Raw genomic sequence first — 18854 nt, 5'->3', positions numbered from 1 at the left:
AAATTTATTAAAAGAAATTACAAAATATTGTTTCTTAAGTATACCAAAAAACCCCTCCAAAGCAAAAATGTCCCCTGACTGCATTCCCAGAGTCTGGCTGGAGCATTAGTACCTCCACTCTAAGCACCTCTGGGCAGGACACTGCTCTTCTACTGCCCTCTTGTCCCCCGCAAAGCACCAGGCAGCCCAAGCCACTCACACACCTGCCAGATCCTGTTTCTTCCAGATCAATTCTTCAGCATACTACACTACCTCAGATGGTAAATGCAGCTCTCCCGAGCTCTCCATCTACCCCAAAGATGCTGATTAGAGAGCAGGCTTTGGGATCCAACTCTAAGCTAGGTTGGCATACACTAAATGCCTAATTTCTTTCCGAGCATTTAGATTTTGAGAGCAAAGGAGCTGTCCTTGGAATGCTCACAATCCTTTTTGGTGCAAGGTATAATTGAGGGCATGGGTCCTTTTTGACCTTAATTACCTGGAAAACTAAAATCTTGACAAAGTACCAGTGCCAACTCTTGAAAATGGAACTGGATCAAGAGTTGAAGAGGGGGAATTAACAACAAATGGTCCTGGTTCAACCTACTGGCCGCCTACCCTAAGCCCAGAGTTTGCAGGCAGACACCATACTGCTCTCCTTCCCTGGAACTTACGCTGCGCTGCACATGGTCCACAGCACGGCTCCTCTCGTCATTGCCATTGTAGTTCTGCATGGCATCCGTGTAAGTCCTCAGAAAGGTGTCCTTGATCTACAGAAGACAGCACGAATGTAATTTTGGTCCACTCCCACCAAAACTGACTCAGGTTCATGCCAACTTCTACCCCACCATAACCTCTTCTGAGTCTTATTCAGAAGGCCAGGGAGGGTATTCCCCATTTTCTGAGACAAAAGAGCTCAGAAAATTCACCAAGGGGTTTAAGTCAGGTATTAAAAGAAAGTGTTGTCCTTACCCACAACCCAGAGGAAAACTGGCCTGTTAAATGACCCAGTGAAGTGGCTAGTCAGTTTCTGAAAGGTCTGTGATAATGAGCTGTCGAACCTCAAGCAAAAGTTCTCTAGTTATTTTCTTTGAGTTAATTAATACTCATCTTTCGGTAACTTTCTCTACCCTTGTGCAGAAGAAATGATAAAGGACAGACTATTGCAGGGAAAGTAATACTGATGTTTTGGGCCCCAACTCATCCCTGTTATGTCATAAAGGAGTATGACAAAATCAACTTTCACTTACCTTTCTCCACTGAGGCCAAAATCAAAGAAGTTAAAGGACAAGAGCTTATTTTGTTAACAAAAGGTTACCAGAACGCTTTCTTCTTTTCTGTGAACACAGCTGACTTTGGATAACTTTAAAGCTCATTTCTAGAAATCTGATGAAGGTGAGGTGTTAGGTGTATTACTAGGCAACCTGGCTTATAGTAAAACTGACCCCTTACTGGTGAAATGCCTCTGAATTGAGAGGACAACAAATGGCAAATAATTATATGGTGAGAAACTTAGGGCTAAGTATAGTTAATTTCCTAACTAGGCATTCTTTGCTGAAATACTGGAAGCCAAGTCCAAGGGGGTATTTACAAGAGATAAAAAGATAATAGTTATATGGGGCTTCAAAGCCAAGGTGGCTACCATAACCGACTATGTTCTCATTTCACTGAACCTGGTTTGTCCCTTGGGATAGGGACTGTATATAGACTAGGCCTTGGACCACACTCTGGACTCGTGCTGACGAAACAACATTGTTGCCCTTATGGAAAAGCTGGACTTCCTTTAGTAAATTATCCTGGGTCAATGACAGTAAGTGTGACCCATTGTCACCATACATTTAACCGAACTCAAGACCAGAACATGTGGCCAAAGGACCCACACCTACTGCACCCATAACTGCTTCAGATAAAAAGAGTTTACAGAGATCAGGATTCCAGGAACAAGAACTATTAAGAGAAAACCCAGACATGGAGCATAGTCACCATAAAAACTCAAAGAGCAGTGGGCAAGAGTAGGAGTGGACCAGGCTGACCCTGGTCTTCACACATGTACCTATTAGGGCTGTTGAGGACATGACTTTCTTAGCTTTCATCTTACTTAAGAATAAGAATACAGTTTGGATTATGTAATTCTTATCTTAGGTAAGAATAAGAATACAGTTTGGATTCTGTAGGGGAGGCTACAGTTTAGATTTTTGATTTCTCCCCAAGGCCCATGTGTAAAAGTTTTGCTTTACATTAGTACGTGATACTACTGAAAAGTGGTGGAACTTTGAAGAGGTGGGGATTATTTGTAAGAAGTTAAATCACTAGGGATGTGCTCCTGAAGTGGATCTTGGGATCCTGGCCCCTTCCTCTCTCTTTGCTTCCTGGCCACCATGAGATCAGAGGCTTTCTCTTCAGATGCTCTCCCCATAATGCACAGTGCTGCCACAAAGCAATAGGGCCAAGCGACCGTGAACTGAAACCATGATTCAAAATAAACCTTTTTTTCTTTAAGTTGTTTATCTTATGCATTTTTCTCAGTGATGGAAAGTTGTAGTATATCTTGTATAGCTTCCCCTTTCTAATATGTTCCTATCTACTTCTGCCTTTTCTCCTATATATGTGGTATAATAATGCATTTATCAGGCAGCAAGACAATCAGTTTTGCTTGCCTCTACAGTTCCAGGACTCCTGTTACACAGGTGTGCCTTATAGAACAGCTATTTTTCAAGGATTATTTAATCTATGTAGAAGGTTGCTGCTTTAAAACAGAGTGGAGAATCATTTTATGTGGTAGCTACATAAAGAAATGCAGTAAGCAATAACAATGAAGGTTTGGAGTTTAATAAAACCCCTACATTTAGGATTCCATTGGAATTTCCTGCCGTATCACATGATATCTGGAAAATGGCAGTACCACTGGAGAAAATAGCTAGCTCATATGCACTTTTTGAATATGTCAAGCAGTTTCAAAAATCCTCCTCCCTTTAACTGAGTTCATTAACTTTTTTATACTCACCTCATGGCGAAACACAAACCCTGAAATGCCAGCTACGAGCTCAGCCAGGAACACCAGGGACAGGAACATGGCATACTGAGAATCAAGTGAATGAGGACAAAGTCAGATGTCAGGACTAAGAACAGGGCCTTCTCAGGGTAGGCTACTCCTACTAAGGGGAACTAGATAAGCACCAAGCTCCCTACAAAATGTTTAAAAATATTAGACTGCAGATTTGCCCACATGAGCCTCAACATTGGAATGTATCTGTATTAAATGTATATGCATTGTGGAGTACACATGCTAAAGAGAGCTCATCAGAGGCTAGTATTTTGCCTGTCAGCTCAATTCAACTAAGAGAAACTCAGAAAGGTCAACTAAAACTAGGTATCTACTGTTTTTAACATTAAAACCTTGGAGTTAAGAAAACATCTACTCTGGAGGTCACAGACTCAGTCTTCCCTGCTTGGGAGTCTTTCTTACCACTTTCCTCATGACTATCATCTAGTATCTGTGAGCCCACCTTCTGCTTTGTAACTGCTCCAATTGTTGGAAAAACTTTCCTTTTCCTTTTCATTGCTGATGTTGGTTCTGCTTTCAGCAGTTCAAGGAACCCAACCTTCTTTTTTTTTTTTTTTTGGTGGTACTGTGGTTCCTGGAAACCCTTCTACCTCTGGGCTACAGTCCCAGACCTATTTTATACTTTTATTTGGAAACAGGGTCTCTTAAACCAGCAAGGCTGGATTTAAACCTGCGCGATCCTCCTGTCTCCACCTCCCAAGCACGGGGATTACAAGCGTGCACTACCATGCCCGGCGTGGAACCCAACCTTCTTGTGTACATTAATTTTTTATACTTGTGAGCACAGCTAGGATGTGAACCTGCTGTGTCTCCTCATCTGCATAGACCTTCCACTTTTCTTGGCCACATCTCATCCGAAATGGCCACAAAGCACTTGACTTGGAACTATACCCCTCCAATCTGGGCCTAAAGACCAGAATGGGCCTAGGAGGACATGCCTTTTAAGTATGCTGGTAATCCCTGAACATAGTACCCTTCACAGTTTCCTACCAGGGGCTGCTTGCTTCTCTGGTCTGAACACTGCATGGATTATATAGTCTTTAATAAAGCAAATATGAGCCAGGATCACACCTATATTTCCAGTACTTGGGAGAATGAGATAGGAGGATCACAGATATGAGCCCAGTCTCAGCAAGACCTCGTTTCAAAATAAAAAAATAAAAATAGGGCTAAGGGTGTAGCTCAGAGGTAGAATGTCTGTGGGTTCAACCTCCAATAACCCCCCTAAAGGAAATATGCTACACTACTAACAATGTTTGCAAGCATCTAAAAATCTCAGTGCTTCTCAGCTCATGCTGCCTGTAACTATGTGTATTTGTGTGTACATGCACACACACAAACATGAGAGCATCTAAGTTCAGGATATTACATGGTACTTATGAGATATTAATGTTTTCCATTTTTGTGACTTTGAAAAACAGATAAAAGGAGAAATAATTGACCCCTTACCTACAAGGCAGATGTCTTACAATCTGTTTCTTCTCATCTCAAAATGAAATACAACAGTTCTGAATGTTTTCAATGGCCCTAAATGATGCTGTGGAATTTGAATGGACTGCACATGGCCACATTACTTACCTGTAAAGTGTACATATGTCTTATAAAACATATGTGTACACAGAATCATAAATTATTTTTCTCAGCTAGTGGCACATATATTAAAAGGAAGAAAATGGCTTAAAATACCAATTTCTTTTACAATTATTTACAAACAAAGCATAATATTAAACAAGTAGTTACAATGCCCCATGTACACAACTTTTCTCTCTCATCCTCAGAGAAAATGCAATTAAAACCATGCATTACACTGGGGAAAGTCTCACGCTGGTCCTGGTATCCACTAGAAAGTTGTGAGACGGTAACTGTCTGGAGGCAGGTGGGGAAAAAAAGACACTTACCTCTGCCTAGGACTACATCATAAGTCATAGTATTTGGGCTAAAAAATATTGATAATTTACTCCAATACTATTCTTCCATAATTAGGAACACTGGACTAAAAAGGTTATACCCCTACCACTAAAGACTCAAGCCAGTTAATGTTGGGCTTAGTTAGGTATCATCACCAGGTTTCCTCTAATCTTGTTTTAGAAGACAGTTTCCTAGCCATTTTTTTACTCTATGTCTCTGAAGTTAATTTTCTTCTTGTTATTCATTGTACCAAACAAAGTTCTTGGCACTGGCTATAGAATAGAATCACCTGAAGAGCTTTTTAGAAAACAATACCAGATCCATGCCGGCAGAGATTCTAGTTCATTGGCTGGAGCAGAGGATGGACTCTGGAAAAGGTGTTTTTGAAAAGCAACCCAAGTGACTTAAACATTTATCCACAGTTGAGGACCATGGGACTAGACCAAAAGAAACTAATGTTTCTGAGAAATACCAGAAAGTAAATTCAAGGCACTGGGACAGGGTTGGTTGATAGCAGCAGAAGAGTCTCAATATATTTCATTGTAGCTTTTGTACCAACCTGGATGAATAGGTGGTAGCAGACCCATCAGTCTTGAGTTTGCCAACAAAGGAATTGACTAATACTCAGTGGGCAGTGGGAGTGAATCACCCTCATACTCATGAGTGTCACTAGGTGGCATTAAATGTTACCACAACTTAGGGCTAAACAAGGACAGGCAACATGGCCCCAATGGAAACTCTGCTTCCCCCTTTCATGAAATGAGACGCCTCAAATAATTAATTTTAAATAAAATTTTCTTTTGAAGAGAGAGCCTTGCTAACTTTTATGCACAAAATTCTTTAATAGTAATCATTATCAATGAAAAGCATACATTTTTATAATTTTTTATAGGATATTTGGCAACTGGTTTACCAGGAAGTGAAAACATCCTTTCAATGGCCTTCCTTTACCCTCGGGGATGTACCACTGTTTTGTCTATTCTAAGAGAGTATAGGAATGCAGCAGCGCTCTTGGTAACACCAAGCTATGGAGTACAGACTCAGAAAAGAATATGCATATGCATCTATGCGTGGCCAGGCTCCAGGAGGCAGAAAGTACTTCTCCATTGTGAACTTGGACATGAAAAACTGTTTATATTCTGGATGATGCATCAGCCCACTGGAACTGCATATCGTATGCCTGAGGAGATTTCTAAGACTGAGTTTGAAACTCAAACAGGGCATCTTTCCAGGAGGACACCAATGGCCTGCTAGCATCAATGGCCACTGCTTTGTCATAATCTCCCTCAAGACACTGGGACTGGCTTTATTATGCCAGACTGTGTTTGGGGTGTTTTTTGCTACTTGGGGAATAAGGGTAGATAAGAGTCTAGCATTAGAAACAAAAAATACTGAGGTCCTGTCTGTGGCCTTGAGAAGGGCCAATTTATCATGTGAGTTTTATTTGTACAAAAATAATTGGGAGGGCTGTATTATGCTGTGACATACTCACCAGTTTCAGCATCCATGGGCTACCACGGCATGTAGCGAAGCATCCAAACAGGCCAAAAACGACGATGGTGGTGCCAGTTCCAATGAGCACATAGGGAGCATTTGTGGAATTCTCGGCAATGAGGGAGATATAGGTGCCCAGAGTAAGTTTTCCCCAGACTCCAACAGCCAACAGGATCACTCCAGTGATCTGAAAAGGGGGAGAGGAGAGTAAAAAACCATTGTCAAAAGAGGTAAGAATCAACACAGAGCAATGTGGCCAAATTTGAAGACTCGTTTCCATGAACAAGATGATGCTTGCTGTAGAATTCCCTGAGCAGAGGAAAATGTCAGAGACTGTTAACCAAAACCATCACAGAAGTAAAGATGCTTTGATTTGATACAATTATATCTGCCTCTCACACAATCCCATATGCAGTTATTGTGTTAATTAGAAGTCAAGCCAGCAGTAAAAAACTTTTATTTTAAAGCCAGTTATAAAGTACATCCTAAGACAAATCTGAGAGTTTTTCCCTGACTGCTGCATGATACTAAGATGAGTATAACCCTGGAAAGAATATCAGCCACCCTCTTCAATGATACTATGCTTCAAGGATCTCATAAACAATGTTTTAAGAACAAGATGACTCTCTTTGATCATTATCACAAAAGTCTCTACAAAAGCAAAATATTACAACTATTTTGAATCCTTGTTGATGTGCTGTCTTTTTGCAATACTGTACTCAATATAAAACAAGAGAATAATCTGAAGAGTTTCTGGATTTAGCTGTAAGGCTATTTGTCCAATCCCACTGCTCAGTCAAAATGAAATCCCTTCATCACATCTAAACTCTAGACCCTTGCATCAATCAAGCCTTAACTTCATGGGATAGACTAAGGGTTTTCTGTTATGCCTTCCTCTTTATTTCAAGCAAGCCATAGGCCCTGGCAATTATAGTTGCTGATGCCATAGGTAGCTTTGTGCCTCTATGTCCCCTGCTAATAAGAGCTCCTTCAGTTTATCATTTGAATGATAGCACATTCAAATGAACAGTCTTCTGATCGCTACCGCTTCAGACATCATATGAGGCCCAAAAGAAACCCAATTGTCCTAGAAAGCCCTTCCTCAATTTGCCCCACACTATATATAGCCCAATGTTCCACATCAAATGCCTTAGACCCAGGCCCAGCCCACTTCACTGAACAGATAAGACAAGAAATGAGAAAACTAGCATGCTACAAACTTATATCCACTTTGCCCAGGTTTCTTTTGTCAGTTGACACGCTGTTCCTTAACATTTATAAGTGAATACCACTAAATACATGCTATACCATGAACCAAATGGACAGGACAGTGAAGATGCCACAGCCTCTCTCCTTCATACCTGGAGAACACTATCAGTTTGTTTCTTTGTACAGGACAAAAAAATGGACTATGTATCTTTCCCTACATCAACTAAGGGTGAGCTCTGAGGGGAAAACGTAGGCAAAAACAACAAAAGCTTGGTAACATTCCCTATCATAAATGCCAACAAGTCTACTTTGTGGTGTGGAACCATCACGGTGAACAGCAGCATTAAATAAGAAAAAAAAATTTGAGGAATAAGTGCTAGTTTTAGTAGGCAAAGGTGGACAATTATTATGCAGTCATACTGAGAAACTGACATTAATATTTGGGAGAAGGTGGCCCAAGGCTGGTCGACTGCCCATGGAAATGGCCTTGGTGAATGAAGAACACTAAGAACACAGATGCTGCCAAGCATTCTAAATCCTCTGCTGACACCTGGTGGCTACTTCAAAAAGTACCTTCCTTGAACAGCTTCTTGAGCCCTTCTCCTCCAGATGGAAAATACTGGGGAGTGAAATTGATCAAATTATGTTAAATGCATATATAAATGTGCCACAATAAAACTATTGTGTATAATTAATATACACAATTAAACAAATAAATAGAATATTTTTACTCACTAGAATCAAAGTTTGAAAATCAACTCTCAAGTCATTAGGGGTAAGGATGCAATGACATCTGTGAACAAAAAGACAAAGCTATTTATTATTGCCCAGTGCCTAGCACAGTCCAGGCACAGTATAAATGCTTATTATTCATGGGCAAAAACATTTCCTACCTCTGGGTATTATAGCTTATATTTTGTAAAACAGAGCTTGTTAAATGCCAGGCACTTATAAAACGTCTACATCAAGTATTGTTAGGTAAATTAAAATGGAAGCAAAGAGAAACTTCTTCTGCATACTATCCACTCTAGTAGTATCTGCCTAAATATCACGACATAGTTACATTGAAATTTTCAGCTAAGGCAATCACTACTTAGACTTAAGTATCACCTAAATACTTCTGATTTCATGGGATTGCTTCCAAATTTTCAGTAACTCTTCAGATATGTACAGAGTATACTATGTCAGTCATTACTAGAATGATTGTTTTAATGAAAATACACAGTAGCAATCAGGTGATATCTTATATATCTGTAACCAGTGATTTAATAAAATTCAGTTACTATCATATCAAATGCTATATGCACTATATCAGTTAACATAAGTCCCGATTTTAAGGCAAACAGTTATAGTAACACCATTTTATATCTTTTATTTTAAAAATAGTTTATCCTAAGGCTACTATTGCTCTGTATATAAAGTGTATATGAGCCAGGTGTGGTGGAACATGCCTGTAATCTTAGTACTTGGGAAGCTGAGACAGGAAGATTACAGGTTCAATACCAGTCTCAGCAATGTAGTAAGATTATCAGCAACCTAGCAAGACCCTGTTTTAAAATAAAAATTAGAAAAAGGGCTAAGGGTTTAGCTCCCGAGTTCAATCCCTAATACTGCAAAAATAAATAAATAAATAATAAAAATATATATATGAAGCCAGTCCTCATGTAAATACATAGTTTATATCAATTTTTTGTGGTATTAGGGACTGGACCATATTTGATGGTGGTGAAATTGGGGTGAGCATTAGAAGAAATTACTACGTAGCAGAAGGAGATAAACTACAAAAAAAGCTAAAGAGCCATAAGATGCAATAAGCTAGAACTTTCTCACATTTCTCTACTATAAAAATGATTCTTACTGAGAATAGGAAATATACAAAGGTAGACCAAAGACAAAAGTCACTGTCATCTGTGTGATTTTTTTCTTGGTTCCTATCAACGCATACTCACCCACATGTGTACCTTTGCAAGACCCTCAGGGAAACTGATTCTTGAACATATGGAAGTCCAAAGTGAAAAGCAAGGAACTGGTTTCTATAACATGTCTTTTCTAAAGTAATTTTGTGTCTGAGCTCCTTAGGACTCTCAAGTCCCTGAACCAACCACCATCCGCCTATGTTACCTTTCTCATGGAAGTTTTGCTTCTTTCTGGAAAGCAGGTTCTAGCAGGCAACCAATGCTGTGGCTTGAGGAGGAGTCAGATCAGAGATCAGAGATAAACTGCATAAGTCGCCTAGTGAAGAACCACTCCTACCTCACATGCTCTCAAATTGACCACGGGCCAGGAAGGCAGGCCCAGCACTCCACTGGCAGTCTCCAGGCAGAGCTTCTCCATACTTAGCTGATTCCCAGCATCTCATTTCTTGTGTGCTTACACCACAGCTTAAAATGTATGGGTAATAGAGTATCACTAGCTACTATTAATTTAGGCTCGGTGATGAGGCTGAGTAAAACTATAATTGTAGCATTAGAAAAGTTAGATCAGAGCCAGAAAAGCTTGTGTGTGGTAGTACATATTATTTTTAAATTATACTGAAAAAAGAAAAAAGACATGGAGAGTTTTGGCCATTTGCCAAGGGGTTTTTGAAAGGCTCTGGGAGAGACTTACCAGAGTTCATTTTAAATCCTAAAATTGCTATCTGGGGAGCAGGCAATAGATATAAATGACTCCTCTTTCTCCTAGCAGGTCATGTGATCTAATGCTGGGAAGTCTCCCTGGCAATCTGCAGCATCCTGATCCTTGGAGAGGAGCCAGTGCTAGAGGGCATCCGCCGTTTTTAAAAGTCCAGTGGCATTTGACTTGTGGCCATTCTCTTTTCTGTGTACTGAGCACAGATCTTCTGATTAAACTTATTGGAGTTATTCTTATGCTGTGCCAGGTTTGTGTCTAGAAGGATGTAATCCCTATTTCCTTTCTCTCAAATCATGAATTCATGAGCCCCACCTTCTAAAGGAACATGTACTCCAGTCTTATTTAGTATGTCATACCATTAGAATTTAGAAAGAAAAGTATCCAACACACTATTCTTTCAGCTATATTTTATGTGAGTGTGTGTGCCAAAAGGAAGTGTGGGGGAGGGGAGGGTTTTGCAGTGTTCATAACCTGATTTTGTAGAGGTTGTTAAAAGCACCAGAAAGAGATGTGGAAATCAGCAGCTTCTATAATGTCATGGGCCTCTCTTTTTTTATCTTTTTATTTTTTTATTTTTTTAATTTTTTAATTTTTAATTTTTATTATTTTTTAATTGGTGCATTGTAGTCTCATATCACATTGGAGTACAAGACTTGAGAGGATATACAAGCACACATCATCCAATTAGCCCTCATCCAGCCCCCATCCCATTCCCTCCCCCTCCCTCGATTTCATGCTTGTTTGGTGATTAACTTTGATACATTTGTTTATGTGCCTCCTGCATTTTAAAGAGGCTCCATCCTCCCCTATTCTATACCCTCTGATTGGTCACCTTAGTTGCTTCACTATAGGGCCCTTTCTATAGCTCGACCTCTTCCTGTTGCCCCTTTCCTCCTAGTTATTGCTGATTAGGGGAAGCATCTGATTTTTATTTTCTGCGATATTTCTCTGTGCATGCCACGTTGCAAGTACTGATCCCACTCTTGACAGCGCCAGTAGTGGCCTGGCTACGCGGTGGACTGATCCAGACCTCGCTGGCTCAAGCAGCAGCCTTGCCTCATGGGAGGCCCCGATTCTGGTCTCGCTGGCCCCGACACCAGCCTAACCCCTCAGCTGGCTCCGATCCTGGCCTTGGAGGCCCCAGTAGCGGCCTTGCCTCACGGCAGGCTCCGATGCCGGCCATTGGCCCTGGCACCGGCGTAATCCCTCAGCAGGCTCTAATCCCAGCCTCGGAGGCCCCAGCACCGGCCTTGCCTCACGGCAGGCTCCGATCCCGGCCTCACTGGCCCCAGCACTGGCCTAACCCCTCGGTAGGCTCTGATACCAGCCTCGGAGGCCCCAGTAGCGGCCTTGCCTACTGTCAGGCTCTGATGCCGGCCGTTGGCCCCGGCATCAGCCTAACCCCTCAGCAGGCTCCAATCCCGGATGGGCCTCTCTTTAAGAAGTAATTGTCAATACATTACATTTACAACTTAAGTTTTTATTACAAGTTATTTGTGTTCATACTTAGTGCTTTAAAATGTACTAACTCCCAGAGCTCATTAGGGGTTTTCTCTAGGTTTCAGTAACCACTCCAGATGGGCAACAGAAAGCCACTAGATATATACAAAAGCAAGTGAATATTAGATCTCTGTGCTATGGATTATGAGGCCAAGAATTGCAGTGTGCCAATAGCTGTGTGACTTTGGGCAGATCACCTAACCTTTCTGGACCTCAGTTCCCTCTTCAGTAAGATCAGAGGTTAGAAAAATGTAATTTCCAGTGACTCCTCCCAGCTGTAGCATTCAGATAAAATATTCTGAATATCAAACTATTTTTATTGGTGTATATTCATACATCATATTGGGGTAAAAAACTTGTGTGTACAAACATGTACACATCGCTGATTTATCCCCTACCCAATTCCCACCCCATTCCCTCTCCATCCCTCCTTCCCTTGCTTGGCTTAGTGGTTGACTTCGATATGTTTAAGTACGTTGTATGTTTTAGAGAATTTCCTTCTCCCCCCCAATCTATGAATATCAAACTTGATGTGCTTATTTGCTCTGCAATAAATTTACAGATGTACCTTTGGGCAAATAAGAAAAAGCACATTTAGAAGGTTCTTTTGACAGACAACCATCAGGAGCAGCAACTTATTTCTGGACTTGAAGCTCAAAGTTCTGCCTGATTTCTGAGGTTGCATGAGGCCTGTAAGTGACAGGGGGAAGGAAGAATTCCCGGGGGGGGTAACACATTTTTATATAGATACCCCAAATTAATAACCTTACTGGCATAACCAAAGCTTCCCTTTTTATATGAAGTAACTATTATCCTAAGATAAGAAGACATATGCTTTGAGATGTTTCTTTCTTAGGCAAATCTTTTGGCCAATTCAACCCTTTTACTCCATCTGTGTGTGTGTGTGTGTGTGTGTGTGTGTGTGTGTGTGTGTGTGTGTGTGTGTAAGAATGTACAGTGAATGACTGGGAGATTAGTGATATCATTAGGATGTAATAGGGAAGCTGAGGAGAAGAAAAGGAGTAATATCATCTTAAATGTTGATTTGTTCAAGCTTAGTCTGAGAACCAATAGGAAATCCAGAGACCATCTGGTCCAGGTCCTGTTTTCCGTGGGTTTGAGGTGAATAAAGTCCACACAAGTAATATATTCAGAATGTAATTGTGGGTATAAGGCTGGGTTTAGGAGTGAGTCAGCGCTGACGATGAAGGCTGAGGCCCAAAGTGACAGCTGAGGGAACAATGTGTTTTGGAAAACAGAAGCAGAAGAGGTGAGAAGATCAAGGGATAATGCTTGATGAGATCATCACCAGAATATGGAGGCCAGAGTACAGTGCTAGAATATTTGTTTTTGGTTGTACTGGGGGTGGAACTCAAGGGCTTTTCTACCTCCAGGCTATACCCCCAGACCTATTTTATACTTTACTTGGAAACAGGGTCTCACTAAGTTGCTGAGAGCCTCACTGAATAGCTGAGGCTGACTTCGAACCTGTGCGATCCTCCTGTCTCAGCCTCCCAAGTGTGGGGATTACAAGCGTGCGCCACCATGCTTGTCTGTGCTGGAATATTTTGAAACAGGGTCTTGCTGAGTTTCCATGCACTGGCCCCAAACCTGTGATCCTTCTGTTTCAGCCTCCTGAATATTGGGATCACAGGTGTGCATCACAATACCTGGCTGCACCATCTTGCCCAGCTAAAAACGTTTTTGCCACTTTAAAGACTTATGGAGCTGGGCGTGGTGGTGCACGCTTGTAATCCCCGTGCTTGGGAGGCGGAGACATGAGGATCACGCAGGTTCGAAGCCAGCCGCACTGGCTTACGAGACCCTGTTTCAAAATATAAAAAAATAGGTCTGGGAGTGTAGCCTGGAGGTAGATGGGCTTCCAGGAACCCCAGTACCACCAAAAAAAAATAATAATAAATAAAATAAAATAAAATAAAGAGTTATGGAATCAGGCATGGTGGCACACTAATCCTAGTTCTTGGGAGGCTGAGACAGGAGGATTGCAGGTTCCAGGGCAGCATCATATTAGCAAGACCTTGTTTCAAAATAAAAAATAAAATAGGGCTGAGGGTATAGCTCAGAGGTAAATCACTCTTGGGTTTGATTCTCAATAACACACACACACACACACACACACACACACACACACACACAGTGAGAAATCAAACACCTGCACAGACAGTTCACTGACTCTGGGGGTGCTCATGGCTCCAGGCATGCTCTAAGTTCAGGAAAAAAATACTCCCTTCTCTCAGTTATCTTTTTAATTGGAATCTCCAGCTTGTGCCAGTCGTGTTGCATATTTGTGTCTTCATTTGTTATTTGTAAAGCCACAAAACTGACCCCAGTAACACCGACAGGGGCCCTTCTAGCGCTAGAGTACATTATGCTCCTTTGAGTTGCCCAATGGTCCTTGGAGGGGCCAACATCAAGCCAACTGTTAGCTAGGGTGCCAAGCACACTTATCAAGGGCCTGTACTGACTGAACTCTGTACTCAGCCTGGGCATTCCTCGGGGAGGAATGTTAAGGGTAGCTTATACTGAGCCTCTTGGGATTACTTTTTATTTATAAGCACTGATTGATTCTCCTTGAAAATGTTTAAGACGGGACTTGGGATTCTGATCTGTAGTAATAGAAAGTGTCTTTCTTCAACTTTAAGCGTCCAACAGCAGGTGAAAGGAAGAAAGAATGAACAGACTGGAGTTCAAGACACTCTAGGTGGAGCTCACACCCCCTGGGTTCAAGATGACCCAGATATATAAATAGACAGTGTATAGGTAAATGCCTATTAGGAATTGGGGCCAGCAAAGCCACTTACCAGGAGACTTATATACTTAGAAATCAGGGCCAGCTGTAGTAGCTAAAGTGATAGAAGCTTAATGTTTGGGAATTCCTTCTATGCCGCACCTCCTACGTGAAACCCCCAAGTTGATATCGCTTGTACTGAAAATCTGTTGGCACAGTTTAACACACGTGGAGGCCATGTGAGTGCCAGGAGTACTAACAGTCTTAGTGACACTGGCAGGTGGCCAACCACCACTGAAGGAAGAGCTGTGGGGAGAAACAGCTTCCCTTCTGATCCTCAGGTGACCTGCACTGTGAAAAGATGGGTCAAATCCCACACTAATAAGAAAAGATACTTCTTAAAAAATCATGTCGGAATAAAATACAAATAAAAACTATAGCTATGTTAATCCAAACATGTTGACCACATGCTTATCCCATCCTGTATTGTTAACTGTGTACATGCCAAGATTCTAAAAGTCCTTTACATTCTTTGTATCCACCGAAGTCTCAGCTATATCCTGCACTTGGTTTTCCATGTCAACATGTCATTTGAACATCCTGTCCAAATATTCATTTAAGCAGAATCACTACTTGTCTGATTACGAGTCCAAACTTTTCATTTGAAAACCAGTCGCCATGCCTATAGCACAATGTTCCTTTGGAGCTCACAGCAGGAGTCTGATAAATATAGAATGAATCTTAGTGACGAGCTATTCTTTAGATTTGGCTTACTTACAGTGGCTGTGTCCTTGTAAGTTAGTTAATGGCAATAAATCTAGATAAATTGATCCAAACCATTATTTCATAAGTGTGAATTTAAATGCCAATCTGCAATGAAGCAGCAGTCCTGTCTCTCATGATTACCTCCTTGAACAGATTTGGGTCTATTCCAGTTCCATTATTTCCAAAAAGGAGAAAAAAAATTTTTTTTGCAGTTTTTCTATCATCTTCTAAATACCAAAAACAAAATCTCTCTCTCTCTCTCTCTCTCTCTCTCTCTCTCTCTCTCTCTCTATATATATATATATATATATATATATATATATAAAAGCTAGAACATAGATGGTGAAGAAGTTATTGAATTCCCATGGTCCCTGTGACTATGGGTTGATGGGGTATGATGGAGTGGGCTAGTTTGGGGAATTCATTCCTTTTTTTTAGGTGAAATTGGAGCTTATCAGAAATAATTTTAGAACAGGACTTATCATTAAATGAAAAACCTGGGAAAGAAAATATATGTATAGAGTATTCCAGAACAAGATTCAGATATAAACAGTGAGGTAGGGCTCTACATTTTAGTAGTTATAACTGTTTCCTGAGGTGTTTAAAGGAAAAAAAAAACAGGCAAAAGCCCTATTTCTATTAGTGGTTTAATTAAGTTTCCTCTCAACACTCAAATGTCCACACTGTACAAATATGTACTGCCATTTAGATGTACAGTTGTGCTATAAAACATTTTGGTTAATAACACCACATATATGACAGTGGTCCAGAAGAGCATATCACCTAGTGACACTAGAGCCTTCTTAGTTTGCGTACATACACTCTGATATTCACACAATGATGAAATTGCCTAATGACGCATTTCTCAGGACACATCCCCATCATAAAGTGTTGTGTGTCTGTGCAGGGAAAATTCACACATCTAATATTGACAGAGTGTTATGAAAAAATAACTTTAAGGCAATATGTTACTGCCAAAAAGAATCACAGGTGGCACTTAGGCATCTGTACCACTATCTCCCTGCACCAAGCACCCATCTCTCCCATCTCTCCCTTCCTCCACCCTATTCTTAATGTAGCAGTCAGGATGATTTTGTTGAAGTCCTAGTCCAATGAAATCACTCCTTTGCTTGAAATCCTTCCATAATGTTGCTTCTCCTAAAGAAAAAGCTAATGTTCTTGGTCTGGCCCACAAGGCCCCACCTGCCTGACCTGCAGCCTTGACTGGTTGCTCTGGTGCAGCCCCTGTGACTTTTCTCCTGCTTTCTCTGTTCTAGCCTCATGAACCTCAAATACCCCTCGCATTCTCCTACCACAGGTATTCTGTGTTGCTCTTCTCTCTGCTGGATTCCGAAAATCTCTCATTTCTTCTAGTTTCTGTTCCTCAATGAGCCTTCCCTGGTGATTTTATTTCAAACTAGGGCTCTGTCCTCCAACAGGACTCCTACTTTATTTTTTTCCACTGTACTTGTCACCTTCAAACACTGTTTCATTTATTTGCTTTATCTGCCTCCCCAAATGAATGTAAACTCCATGAGAGTAGGGTTTTTCTATATCCATCTCTGTATCCCAAAGACAAGGTAACTGCCTGTTCATAATAGGCGCTTAATATATAGTAATTAAATGATTGAGTACAAGATGACAAGCAGGTGCTTAGTAAGTGCAAGCTCCAGAGACCATAAATTTTGTCTTCACTAGTCCTGCACCGAGGAGGCTAAACAGTGGGCCTGGTTTCTATAAGGCCCAGGCAGTTGCACTCATATAAAAGCCTTCTTTTGTCAATAAACTTCTAATCCGGAACATTGCTTCATAAATGTCTGTTTTTGGCCACAAGGGGGACTAAATGAGAAAGCATGGGAATGATTCCTTCTATCACTGTTAATGGAAAAGTAATTTGAAGTTCTAACATCCTGTAACTCCAAGGGGTCTGTAATTGATGGTTAAGAGCCAAGAGAATGAACAGTGCTTATACGAGTAAGATTTTTCTCTTTAAAAGATGTACAACTAGGGGGCTTACTCTGTGTTGGGTACTATTCTAAGTGCTTTAATGCTTTATAGGCTTCAATCCTTCCAATAATCTCATGAAATTTGCCCAAGGTCATCAACACTAAATGGCAAAACAGGTACTCAAAGTCCTGGCCTTCACCCACTACTTCCCTTAATGTCCTCTTCAATCTGTCTGCAGAAGCTCTTCGCTCTAGCCTTCTACACCAAATTCTTCTGTAAGAAGAGCTCAAAAGCCAGTGCCATCCATCCTGACACTCATTTCTTCCTGAACAGCTCTGAAAATTGGCTGCCACAATTAAAATATGAAATCTTCAGGCATGGTCACTAATTCATTTATTTGAAAATACTATCCATTAGCCTGGCATAATGGTACACACCTATAATCCCAGTACTTGGGAGGCTGAGACAGGAGGATTGTAGGTTCATTCAAGGATATACTCAGCAACTTAGTATTCTACTTTAGGCCCTGAGAGGAGAAAATGCCACAGCTTAAATACATATGAGGAGAGCCCTCTTTGAAGCTGTGGAACCTTCTTTCAGTGTAACCCCAAAGCGATGGGACAAGTCACTAGCTAAGGCAGTGACATCAAATCTGCTCACCCCACAGCCTGGAGCAGGATTTGGTTGGTCATTCAGCAACTAAGGGCAAAAAATCTGAAAAACAGTTATTTGTGTGCCTGTGTGACAAATGGCATTTATCGAGTAGTACTGTGCTCCTTATATGCTTCATCGCATTTATTCTCAACCTCTGTTTTGCAAATGCAAACCTGAGACTTTGTAAGGTTCAACAACTTACTCAAAGTCACAGAGCTTAATAAGTGGCACAGCCCAGAATAAAATCTATCTGTGCCCAACTTGAAAGTAGTTTTCCCAGCCATCATGATACAATGTCTCTTTCAGCAGTGAATGCAAAGAAGGCAGGGCCTAGGGCAGAGTTCTCTTCATACAGTATTACCCAGTCCCCCACTCTCTCCCCTAGATAGGTAAATGCCACAAAGAGAAGCCCAATTCTCTTTTTACTGCCTAAGGGTTTCCTGAAAATGAAGCCATCTTCCTGAACCATTTCCCAGAGTGAGTATTCTTAGATTTTAAATTGTCAACACCTAGGAAAGATGGGGAGGCAGGGTGGGCAGGACTCTACAGACTAAGCCCGTGAGCACTCACGTGTCCCTTCTTTCCTGGGGTATGCCTCCCATGTTCCCTACTGGACATGCTCCAATTGATGAACTAGGCTGTGTTCCAGAATATTATTTATACGTTACTCGTTTCAAAATGGAACTGCATTTTTGTTGGGAAACAGTGTTATACATGGTGACTCTGTTTCTAGGCAAGTCCTCAAAAGCCTATATTTAAGCCAGGATTAAGGAAGGTTTTAGGGAAATAGATTTTTGGCTCAATGTGAGAAAGAACGTTCTAATCATAGGCACTGCCCAAAATGAAGTGGGTTGCCCTGGGAGGCATTATGATAGAAGCTAAACAGCTTTCTGGGAATCCCCACAGAGTCTCCAGAGGCAACCACCGGACAGAAGTCCTATGGAGGGGGAGTCA

General features: G+C 41.1%; 1 protein-coding gene across 1 annotated transcript in view; it reads right to left on the bottom strand.

The window, feature by feature from the left end:
* Positions 1-18854, bottom strand: part of TSPAN7 (tetraspanin 7) — a gene marked incomplete at its 5' end in the record, with an annotated part of 124089 nt that overhangs the window by 12145 nt on the left and 93090 nt on the right. Inside the window, 3 exons of the mRNA XM_080718756.1 lie at positions 654-749; positions 2984-3058; positions 6444-6632. Of these exons, the coding sequence (XP_080574882.1) occupies positions 654-749; positions 2984-3058; positions 6444-6632 (360 nt within the window). The remainder of the gene's footprint in view (positions 1-653; positions 750-2983; positions 3059-6443; positions 6633-18854) is intronic.

The sequence above is a fragment of the Muscardinus avellanarius genome (genome assembly GCF_963383645.1).
Source record: "Muscardinus avellanarius genome assembly, chromosome: X".
In the NCBI taxonomy this organism is placed as follows: domain Eukaryota; kingdom Metazoa; phylum Chordata; class Mammalia; order Rodentia; family Gliridae; genus Muscardinus; species Muscardinus avellanarius.
This window is presented reverse-complemented; position numbering and strand designations above follow the sequence as displayed.